Source organism: Prenolepis imparis, unplaced genomic scaffold, assembly GCF_030444845.1.
Source record: "Prenolepis imparis isolate NDT839.2.m4 unplaced genomic scaffold, iyPreImpa1.0 SCAF_2, whole genome shotgun sequence".
NCBI lineage: Eukaryota > Metazoa > Arthropoda > Insecta > Hymenoptera > Formicidae > Prenolepis > Prenolepis imparis.
Genome location: NW_028141160.1, coordinates 6,924,623 through 6,937,035, shown reverse-complemented (window position 1 = coordinate 6,937,035; position 12,413 = coordinate 6,924,623). Strand labels below are relative to the sequence as shown.

At 40.0% G+C, this 12,413-nt stretch overlaps 1 protein-coding gene across 1 annotated transcript in view; it reads right to left on the bottom strand.

The window, feature by feature from the left end:
* The window catches only part of LOC145932903 (uncharacterized), a 144,137-nt gene extending 134,296 nt beyond the window's left edge, over positions 1-9,841 (bottom strand). Inside the window, exon 1 of the mRNA XM_083032130.1 lies at positions 9,746-9,841. Coding sequence (XP_082888256.1) covers positions 9,746-9,841 — 96 coding nt within the window. The remainder of the gene's footprint in view (positions 1-9,745) is intronic.
* Between the last annotated feature and the right edge of the window lie 2,572 nt (positions 9,842-12,413).

Sequence of the window (12,413 nt, the reverse complement as noted above, 5' to 3'; positions counted from 1 at the left end):
ATAATAAATTTATTAAAACCAGGCTAACCTTTCGCCGATAGGTCTTCGGGGGAAGGCGACCTTTAAAATACGAGTTCACTGCTGACCCTTTAATATCACTGGGCCTCCTCTCTCTCTTGCATTTTAATGCATAATTAATTAAGTCAAAGTTTACGCGCCATAATGAGAGACGCGCCAATAACCAATCCGATAAAATGTCGAAATCCTCCGGTCAGTTTCCTCGCGACGCTTCTGCTCGGGCGATCTCGCGGAAGAGAAAAACGGAAATGCTAAGGACGTGAAGACACGCCAGACCTGTCGATATCAGGACGACGACGTCCCTCGTACAACAACAACATCGGATGACAGGAAGGGGGCGGAGAGACGATAACAGGAGGAGAGAGAAAGCGAAATAAGAGATATAGAGAGAGAGAGAAAGGGAAAAAGAGAAGAGACAACAGAGTTGAACAAGTTGGAAAAACACTTAAGCGGGCAGCTAATGCTTTTATCGCGACCCTTGATTCCACCCTCGCCTGATTTTCGGCGACAAATCAAGGCGCTTGTCCCGCCGGGAACGGTAAATACGTTTTCGACGCCCCCGCGTGAAATAATGCGTGCACGCACGTACGCGCGTGCACTTACGAGCGGCGCGAAAATACGCGTGAACGAGCGCACCCCGTCTCCGGAGGGTGAGAGACGAACCGAGTGGCGGAAGAATGGCACTTTATTAATGTTTGCAAACGACGTTCCGCCGCCGACGTCGTCGTCGCCGCAGACAGCGACGACGTTTTCCCTCGTTTTTCGAACGATTTATCAGCGCCGGAGAGACAGCGCCGTTTCGTTTTGCTATAAAATGGCGGTATTCGCCATTTACCGTCCGCACGTGCAGAATACGGTAGATTTTTTCCGACGAGTGTCTCACATCAAAAATTTGTACATTGCGAATTACCGAGAATTCTAAGTATAATTCCAAGTAATACGACGGAATGCGTGTAATTATGTTAATTCTTTTTTTTTTTTATATAAAATACAATATTTAAATATTAGTACTGTTTAATTTAGTAAGCAAAATGTAATTAGAATAATTATAAAAAGAAATGTTAAGAAAAATAAATTTATGAGATATTGTAAATCATATAGTACCAATGTATTCAAAAAATTTTAAATTAATATTTTTTTTTAATTAATAATTAATTAAATTAATATTGCAAATATTTAGTTGGAACACCTAAATTAAAATATTATATTATAATAAAGATGTAACAAAACGTTACGTGTTCCCAATTATAAGTTTTAAAAAATGTCTTGTTTTAAACTTCGTGATTAAAAAATTCATAAATTTTTAAAAATCAACTTAACCATTTTTAATAAAAATTTCTTTTATATGTATAAACGTGAACACACACAAAATACAAATAAAATTAGATTAATCTTTAATAAAAATTAAATATCGAGTATATTAATGATTTCATAAATTATAATATTTAATAAAACATATATTTAAAAAACGTAATAACATCATTTTTACTTTTTAAGACGTTTTAATCTTGTCTGGATTATTATTGTTTTATGCTTGTAAATCAATGCAAAGTAATGCGTCATTCCAGAAAAAATGTACATGTATTGAGACAGTGAGACACTCCTCGATTTTTTTATAAACTATACGCGCGAAGCTTCATGCGTTATTGAGGAAATTAAGAAGAAAAAATATTGAAGGTAATTGACAATGGGATTAAGTATCTTACGAATATCTTCGAATTTGTTCGCATGGTTTTGAACTCTCTATGATTACTTTGAAAAAAAAAAAAAAAGTACGGTACTTTCAAGTAGATTCAAACCTGGGCGAGATATAGGTTCGAACTTTCTAGAAGTATCTCGAAAAACAAGAGCGGTACTTTCAAGTATATTCGAGCCTATATCAAGTGTGTTCGAATCTTTTATAAGTACTTAGGAGAAAGTGAGAGAGTAGATGAATGAGTGTATTATAAATAGATTTTTTCTTACAGAGTTCGAGTACTACTCGTGAAAGATTTTTCACGATAGAAAGTACTTAGAAGTATTATTTCGAACCTTGGGGATACTCAAAATTCGAATATAACTGTTCTAGATTTGATTACATTTCGCAGGAGTACAATATATGAAATATTATTTCTTATAAATATTTTATTCAAATCCTAGGAAATGAAATGATTATTCAATTCGACTCGAATTTTTAAGTAAATATTATCCCTAAAGATGAGATCTTCAAACAGAGCAGAGTGTAAAAAGTATTATATTCTGCACGTTTTTCATATTTTTCGTCAATTATATAACGTAGACAATATCTACGATTAAATAATGATAAAGAATTAGTGATAAAGCTGTTGCTCAACATCTCAAGCTCACGGTTTAATACTTTATTGATTCTCTTTTGACGCCTGCCACGGATTGATACTCTTTATTCCCAAGAATCGATCTTCGTACGAGGCTGTTGCCCGGGACAACAATAACTTGTATATGTAGAAGCTTGTTATATGATATCGTCTTGCTTATAAACTTGGAAATTCTCGATATAAGCGTTTATTTGCAAAATAACACGGAGAAAGTGGCCGCCATTGCTTTTCAACGTGTTGAAAAATAGCGTTGCATCGCCTGCCTCTGCCGATTAATGTAAAGTGCAATGCCACGTTAATCGGATCTTCGATACATTGACAAATCCTTAAAATCGATTCTCGATACGTACATCCCTAACAAATCTCCAGATTATTAAGAATAATGGATGAAAGTTGAGGCTTGTTCTTTATAGTTGCTTTCTGCAGTGTGCACTAGTTCACTTTCTTCTCTTTATTTCTAACATTTTATATATATATATATATATATATATATATATATATATATATATCTGTTTTATTTTCAGTGTACACTAATGCGAATGAAAGCTATAAAGAATAAGCCCGTAAACTTTCGAAATACAAGAAACCTGAAAGCAAGAGAAGAGATCGCGTTCCTAGCGAGATCAGCGCGACGCGAAGCATCGCCATTTTTCCTCCAGCTACCGGTCCAGATTGGCCGCAGCATCCTGAAGGGAATATCACTGGAGCCGACGTGCTCGTTGAAACAAAATGCCTGAAATCCACGCTACTGTTCCGAGATTCACCGCGGCAGCAACGAGGGCAGCACCTACCCATTCCGAAAACAAGCAAGCATCACCCTCGAGTTTCAGGTTTCAGGTTGGCGAGAGCGGTTCTGTAGAGACCTCGAAGTAGACGGCAGGAGAGGGAAGTAGGAGGAGATGGCGCGTAGGGGATGGGATGGGAGAGATGAAGGGGAGACGACGACGGCGGAAAAGCAGAGGAGGAGGAGGAGGAGGAGGAGGAAGAGAAGGAGGTGGAGGAAGAAGAGAAGGTTGGAGGATGGTGGCACTCCATCGCAGTCCGTCGCCTCGTCCAGAGGGTGGGAGTAGGTAGCCGGCGGCGGGGTGGTTTTGTCTTTCTTCGTCCCCTCCCCTCTCCACCGCGCATCCCTCCACCGCGTCTTCCGAGTGCGCCTGCGTCCTACCGAACCACCCCCGCGCGCGCGCAAGCCAGCCACCCTCTTCCTGCGTCGGCCCGTTTACCCTTCTGCCATCATCCCCCTTCCCCTCTTTTCCTCACTCTCTCTCTCTCTCGCTTCCCTTCCACTCCCGTTTTACCCTGCCCCCTCCCCCGTGTGTCCTCTCGTGCGCCACCCCTCTATTGATTTTGTTACAAACCGGCTCCATCCCCCCCGTCCCCCGCCCTCGGTTTCCCGCGACGTCGCCCTCGCCGACCCTCGCGAAGTCTGTTGGAGCGATACGCGCCGATGCGTGTATACGTTGATATATAAACGTATATTGTTTATACATATTTCGTTGTCGTCGTCGTCGTCATCCCGAACGAATTTTAAATTCCAAACGCACAGTTCTCTCTCTTATGACAGTTGTAGGCAATAAAAGTGGAAGTGTAGTGACCCGAAGAACCGACCTGGAGCGTCTGTTTCGAAAACAGCGACTCATCCACATCTAATTACACATAGCAATAATTAGTAAATTAATTTTTTTATTCCAGATAATCCAGCCGCATCGTGCAGAGACGGAAAACCAGGATGTAAATTGATTAGATTGTATAAAAAATCCTTTGGAAATTATTTACCAACACGAAAGAAAATATTTGTCCTCTTATTCCTACTATAATATATCGTACAATTCATTGCTTTAAATTAAATCAGCTGGAAATATGATATATATATTACGAGCGAAATAATCATAAAAAAGGGCGGACCATTTTTTTCCTCGAAGACAAATACGTTTCCAATTGAGGAAATAAACATAGAGCGCAATGTTTCCTAAACAATCGCCGTGTATAATTTCAAACGTGAAATATTAGGCGTTCGTAGCGCGAACATTCGCGGGGGATAAGAAGTCCTCATCGATACGTAAAAAGAGAGAGAGAGGGAGTAGTTTGTATGTCGCCGTATATAGAGCGTATTCATTTTTTCGCGAGTTATTTCGCCCGTTCTCCACCACGTGCACACACAGAGCCGACATTCGGTCGGCCACTCATAGCCGGGGCCCCCAACTGGTTCAAGTACCACGTGCTCTCGTGGTTCGCCCTTGCGCTCACGTACGGCCAAGGAGTACTCGATGGCATTTGCGGTGGATTTGGCGGTGCTCCGCGCCGCGGGAGCTCCACTTCTGGCCACCGGTAACCATAGGGTTACCTCCTCCCTCCTCCTCTTCCTCCTCTCTCTCTCTCTACGCAGGTTCCTCTCCCTCCCGCCTTCCTCGCCCTTACGGACGCTCGAGAGGCCCCGTATGATACCCCCGTGATAATCTCCCGTCTATCGAGAGGGAGTCACTGAGCGCGGATTAAAAGGGTGCCTTTTACCCGGGGGTTCCGGCGAACTCTACATTTTTTTCTCTATCTATCTCTCTCTTTCTTTCTTTCTCTAGCTTTCCCAATATTCGCGATTACATCGCGATCGTCAAGACGTACGCGCATATTTACGTAAACAATATATGTTTCGCGAAAATTTACAGTGATTCAGAGTATCAATGTATCTCTCTCTCTCTTCCGAAACTGTTCTGACGCGCTGACGTTTGCGTCGCCGCTTCACCGCAAAGTCGAAGTAATTGCGAGAGGCTAAAATATTTGGATCTACATCTGCCGGCTTCGTTTTCTGTGAAGGAAGCCGACCTCCTGCCTGCTCCGTTAAGCCGGCTCCCGCGTAAGTCAGGCATGCGAAGATTCGAGAGCCTTGTTTCGTGGGATTGCCCGAGAATCCCCGCAATTGCATTGTAGATTATACAAAAAATCTCACACTTACAAACCGCGACAATATACTTTATATATATAGAGACAGAGAATGACGTATTTATAGGAGAGAAAGAATCATCAGGTTTCTCAGAAAACCGAGATTTAATCTAAGTTGTCAGCATTTTTGCACTTATAGAGCACTGTCTTATTAAGTAAATAAAACTACAGTCCATTGCTCAAGTATGAATTTCGTTTACTGTAATTGCTCGCCCAAAATTCCCCCTTCCTCGAAATAAAATTTTAAATATGCCACTGTGTATATGTAGATAATTATAATATATATATTTTGGTTTAATTTAACATAAAAAAAATAAAAGCGCATTCGAGTCAATCAAATTTCAATTTTACGTACAAGTATGTAGATTTGAAATTTATAGCTCTTTGATAAAATTTTAAAATAGACATTATTTCGCCAGAAACTTATCTTCGAGTCTAATCTGTAGGATATTTCAATATATAGGAATTTACATCGCGAGATTAACACATGTCTTTTTCAGAACACAAGGGGGTGCGCTATTGATAAAAATTAATATACTTCGTCGATCCTTAGGCCGATTAATCGCGGGGGTAATGCGCCATTTATTACAGTAAATACTCGCCACGTGTTCGTCCTCTCCTCCTTAGCCCGACAATTCGGCGTTACGTAAGGTTTCGCGTTCTCGAGGGGAGGGAGGGAGAATAGAATACCGACCCGAGAAATCGGGCCCGCGTCCAAAGTGGGTTAATAAAGCGATATTAAAGCCACGGGTGGTGGTAGACCCTACGGCAGAATCCCTCGTGTCCACTCTGGTCTTCGGCCAGCGGGAATTACGTGTGAGAGAGCAGCCACTCCGTGATCCGCCATGGCGTTTCATTAACGCTCCGCTGTCTCGGCACGTTTTTGCAACAAGCTCGATTATTAACTTCGCGTTTTATTTAGAAGCTTCCACGCTGCGTCATTTTATAATAGAAGTTGAATTTATATCATGTAATGCAAATTTTTTTAAAAATATTAATACACAAAAATATGAAAAACAATTGCCTTATAAATGAGTGTGTTGCATGTAAATTTAAGAATATTTTAGAAAAAATTAATTAATATCATACATGCAGTTTTTTATTTTTGCAAGATTTTTATTATGTAGTATAATTTTTTAAAAATATTTTACACAAAAAAAAAAAGGAAACCAATCTTATCTTATAAATATAAGTATGTTGAATATAAAATTAAGTGAAAAAAAAATAAATTAATATCATAAATGCAGTCATTGATTTTTAAAATATACAAACTAATTTTTTGCTAAATAAACATAATTTGTCAAAATTTTACAACACTCATTTATATTGCAATCTTTTTTATATATTTTTATGTAAACACTGTTTAAAAAATGCACGTTAAAGATCATTCGCTATCTTGACCCGACGTCGTATCTGAATTAAAGAGAACGATCGAGAAATAGATTTACCACACCTTCCGAAATGCGGTCTGCTGTAGCGGTGCATTATCGCGACGTAATCTCTATGAATGTAGAATTTTCATCCGCATATTCCCGACTCCGCTCTAACTACCCGACAAGGCTGGATATGTAGAGTAGATCGGCAAACTGTAAAGTTTACAAACACCAGCGCCCCGTGGTTATTATCCCGTAATCCCGATGTTTTACATGTTATGAGGATGCGAGAGAGAGGCGGTCTGTTACCTGCGACCTTCGGTTTTACGTTATTACATACCACGTTTCACACGGTTCCCGCGCATATCTCACCGACGAGAGAAGAGAAAGACCCGCATGATTTTACATAAATTTCACGAGTCGAAACACTATCCGCGAGTGTGGTCGTAATTTACTCGCAAAGTTATATAAATATGTTCCACTGTGTTCCGTGTAATCGGAATTAAACCACAAAGAGAGAAGGAGAGCTGTAATGCAATTATATCTATATATAAGAGACAACTTACTGTGTTTTATCTACATAGTAATTATTTCATTTATCTCTTATTGTTAGATGATGATATATTTGTTGAAAGTTCTGATTAATTCAAAGTTCTCTCAGAATTATCTCTTGTTTCGTGTATAGTTAAACGCGCATAATAATACAGGGTGTCTACTCGAATCTTGCCAAAAAATGCCTGATCTTTCAAATATTTAAAATTCCAGATAGATGCAGCTTTTTAAAATGAATTTCTTTGTTGTGCGTGTTTTCTAATGTATTTCATAAATTGCAAAGAAGTTACCGAGAATGCAGTTTTTTCTAGCATTTAATATTGATTTATCAATCGTAAAATTAATTTGGACAATAACGAAAAAATGCTATATGCTATATATTCTAAATTTATCTAAAGATATATGCAAAAATAAAATAAAAATATAAAACAAAAAATTGTTCAATTTTTATTTTTATTCAATAAATTATTTTATTATAATATCTTAAAGATTTAACTAAGACTATTAGAATTTAGAGTTTAAGACTATTAGAATATCTTAAAGAGTTAATTTATTTAAATATTATAAAAAATTGAACAATTTTCTATGCAACTTACATAAGATTTTGGTACTAAACAGAAATTGTCAATCAAATCATATGAGATTTTAATAAAAACTTAAATAGATAGAAAGATACGTTAGATATGTTTCTCAAGTGTTACACTGAGAGAATTTTCCTTAGAATTTACCCTGAAAATTATGGTAATCGTGGAACAATATGATATGGAAAGAATTTTGTGAGAATTTCTCTGATTAATATTTATCACAATAAAAATAATATCTATCACAATAAAATATAAAACATGTTTGATTAATTTTACTAAACTGCATAGTAAAATTAATCAAACATGTTTTATATTTTAATGTGATAAATATTAATCAAAGAAATTCTTTCCATACCATATTGTCCCACGATTACCATGATTTTCAGGGTAAAAATTCTAAGAGAAAATTCTCTCTGTATATAAATAAGAGTAAAATTATCAGACACAATTTTTGAATAAATTCCACTAGAATTCCCGGATTTTTCAAGATAAAAAAAAAGAAAATCGAGTTTTTCCAGAAGATAGACACCCTGTAATAATTCGAAGGAGAGAGAGACAGATCTCTCCCGGTCTGTCTCACATCGCGTGCGATTTGAACGCGCGTGTTTTGACACGCAGCCCACCCACGCGCGCCACCCTCTTGATCGCACGAGAACTCGCCATTAAATGCATTAGGACACGTTTAATAGCTGCCGAGAGATATATCTCTCCCTCTCTCTCTCTCGTCATATAGCCGGCTGCTTTCGTCGGGGGGTTGTCCGCGCTCGTGCTAGCACCCTGCGAGAGTGTGTCTAGTTCTCATTGTTCCCGCGCGTCAGACACGTGGCCGTGGCACGAGTCCAGTGATATCGAATATTCCTCCTTGTTTTCTCCACTCCTTTTTCCACAGTCCCTCCCCCTCGCTGATTGGCACTTTAAAATCCGAACGATCGGGAGGAAGCGAGGGGGATGAAGAAAAAAGAAGAAAGAAAAAAAAAGAGAAAACGAAGAAACGAGAACACCCACGGAGGTCGCCCCCCATTCAGCTCGACTCGAATGTCGTTCCCGCGAACTCCCCGTGTATTCGGGAAGTTTGCTGGCTAAATTGACCGCGCGCGGCTACGATGAAAGCGGTAATTTCAACCGCGGAAAATTCTGCCCGACGCCGAGGAGTAAATTGTATTTTCCTTTTTTGTTTGCAGACACACGAATCGAGTAACGAATAACGCTAACGGCGAATTACCGCGACGAAGTGATAATCTCGCGTCCATCTCGAGCTGGCTATCTCTCTCCCTTGCATACCGCATTCCTTCCGTTTGAGTCGACATTGCAAAAATGATCGAGATCGTTATTTTTCTCCAAGTTGAAAAATTGCGATCGTCGAAATATTAATATACAAAGATGCATTAAAATCTGTATATATTTTTCGTCTAACATCTCTGGACTGGCGAATAATTTATCACCTGCGCCGCGGAATCATCGCGTGGAAATGGATCAGGTGCTCTCGGGCGCCGCGTTCCCTTTTTCCTTGTCTACCATCGCGCGGTCAATTAATAGGAGTCATTTATAAGAGCAAACCGGGGAATCTGGGAATCCACGATCCGCCCGGAGGCAATAAATCTCAAGTCGCCGAGAGGCGGCATGGTAGCGGAACCCCTCTTGTAAGCTGGTTGTATTGTAGCTATTACCGAGCCATGCATCACTAGGTAACAACCGCACGATTCGCCGTCTCCCTCGTTCCAACCGGCGAACCATCCCCCCTCTCTCTCTCTCTCCTTCTCTCCTCTCTGCTCCGTGACCCCGGGAAAAGAGCGTCCTAGGACATCGTCGTAGGAAAGCGCAGGAGAACGCGCGGCGGTTTGGGAAGCTGCGCAGCTGATATATTGTATATATATATATGTTGGACCACCCAGGTTATGCTCTGGATACTTTCCGCGTTCGTGGGACGTTCCGCAGGGGAAAACATTACGTCCGATTCACGCATGACCACGAAACGCGATGTTGTGGCAGGAATGATGAACGATCGTGCTGTCGTTAATGAGCGAATCGCGTCTCGCACCGGCATGTTTCGGCGCTCGTGACCGAAAAAGCTGAATAAAAGCGCCCGTCTGTAGTTTTCGCGACTCTCTCTCTCTCTTTCTCTCTTTCTCTTTCTCTCTACAAATTATGCGACAACGCGAAACTCACAGAGACTGGCAAAAAATATTATACAATGGCGAATAAATGTTGTTCTTCTAAATAGACGCTCGTCTCGCTATCATATTTTATCCGCGTTTAACATTTTTTTAAGGTATGTATATAAGACTACGAATCTCTCTCGACGTGAAAAAAAAAAAAAAAAAAAAAAAAAAACGGACGTATTAAATCGAGGGAATTTTTTTGCGGCAAAACATCGAGGAATGAACGATGATATCTTGGCGCTTTTGGAAACATCCGCGATCAAAATCGTTCATTTGGTATCCGTACGATACAACGCGAGGCAGACGGTGAGAAAATAATGGGTGATACTTGGCGAGCAAAACAGAAGGTCGCGAGGAAAAAACGACGGGGTAGGGAAAGGGGCAACTGTGAGGGAGAGAAGACAGAGAGAAAAGGAGAGAATCGGGAACGGAATATATACGCGCGCTGTGGTACAGCACAGTCTCTCTCTCGCCGGACAACCGACAGTTAGAAGAACGGGGTGGCTGTCGAGGAGGGTAGTACCTGCCTACTCCTCGCACCCTCGCTTGGCGCTATAGTAACAACACGGGGAAACATAGGGAAATCAATATGGCTTCCGTTGCCCTCATCCCTCTCGCGCGCGGCCCTCGCAGCCGGAGTCGTCTCTCGCTCTCGTCCGATTTTCTCGCTCCTCTCTCGCTACCACGGAATTACGTCTCTCCCCCCCGGACTCCCCTCGCCTCGTCTCCATCTCTGTCTTTCCTATCCTCTCTTTCTCTCCCTCTTTCTCGGTCTCTTTTCCTCCATCTCTCTCTCTAGCACTCGACGCGGACGGGTGAACCCATTATAAGGGGGTGTTACTCCGGGCCAATCCCCAACCATCCGGAGAGAGAAACCGGAGAAGCGAGAGTCCAAGAAGGGCGCATGTGCGTTGCTAGGGCCACCGGATGGGTCGCGCGATGCGATGCGATGTGATGCGATGTGGTTGCGACACGTTGTAATGCTGCGCGAAACGTCCACCCGATATATCATATATATATTATGATAAAAATATTTAAAGAGACAGCTATACGAAGCACGTACACGTGTAATTTGCACTCTGGTTGATTATATATAATAAATTTGCCAATTTGACAATTATCTAAAATATATTCCTTAGCGAAGAAAATAATTGAATACAAGTATAACGAGCTCTCCTTTTTAACATTCTCATTAATATCATAAGTAGATGCATTCAATCATTCTGCACAATTTTACAAATGTGTCTCGAGATGTAATGTTAAAATTTCAAAAAATCTATATAAAAATATCACTGTAGCGTTGTACGCAAATTATGTCGCATAGATAATAAAGTAATTGTGTTTGTACCATGAAATACTATATTGGTTCTTTTATGCAAGTAATTTATATATATATATATGTGTGTGTGTGTGTGTGTGTAAGCAATTATAAAAAAATTTATAATTTCAAATTTAAAAATATATAATTTAGAAATTTACTGTACACATATATAAATGTAAAGTTTATAGAAAAGATTTTATCTTATAATATAGAAGTTAAGGTCTTAAAAACTCTTTTTCCCATAAAAATAACAAGCATGGCTCTCTGACGGTGAGCCATGAAACCTGAACTCAATGTCGGTAATCATGGAATCCAAGTATATGGAAGGTAAATCTTTCACAAGCCATAGTCATTCATAAGCATATCGAAAACTGAATGGTAAACACATATAAGATGCTGCAGCAAAAAAAATATATTCTTATATTTCGATGCAAAATGATGGTCAAAGTCGTTACTACAGTTCGCGAGAAATCCCAACCTGATTTCAAGCAGAGCTTGTCCGCGCTTTTCAACCGCATCGTTCTCTAAGTACTCTAGAACACTATTTGAAATCCCTCCAGTATAGATCCGTTCAAGAATCGTGCAGAAGTTGAATCCCGTAAAGAGCTACAGGTATTAAAGCTTGCTTTTTACTTAACGATGCATGTTTCTTATCTAGTAGGCGTTTTTTATCCACCGCGTCGAACCGCATTGCTCCAAGAAACAATTCCACCGCCGTTTTTCTTCACACCTTCTTCTTTGTGTGAATCCAGCACATTATTTTATTTCACGGGAAGATTTCATCCTCCTTGCGTTGGCCTACCCCAGTCGATTAATGAGAGGGAAGAAGAGACATCAGGAAAGGTGGGGAAGTCACTTTAGTGTGTGTGTGTGTATATATATATATATATATATCTTTGAGAGAGAGTCCTTTGCCTTGAGAGAGAGATCCTTTCCATTTTTCAGTTGCTCCTCCTCTCCTCTTTTCCTCTTCCAGATAACGTCGTCGATAGAACTCTGGAGATTTTCGTTTCCTTTCTTCTAGAGAAAGATGCCAATGTAGAGAAGAACGCGCGCGATTCACTAACTCTATCGCGGAGCTTTTATATATATATATATATATAATATATGTGTGTATATATATATGTGTGTGTATA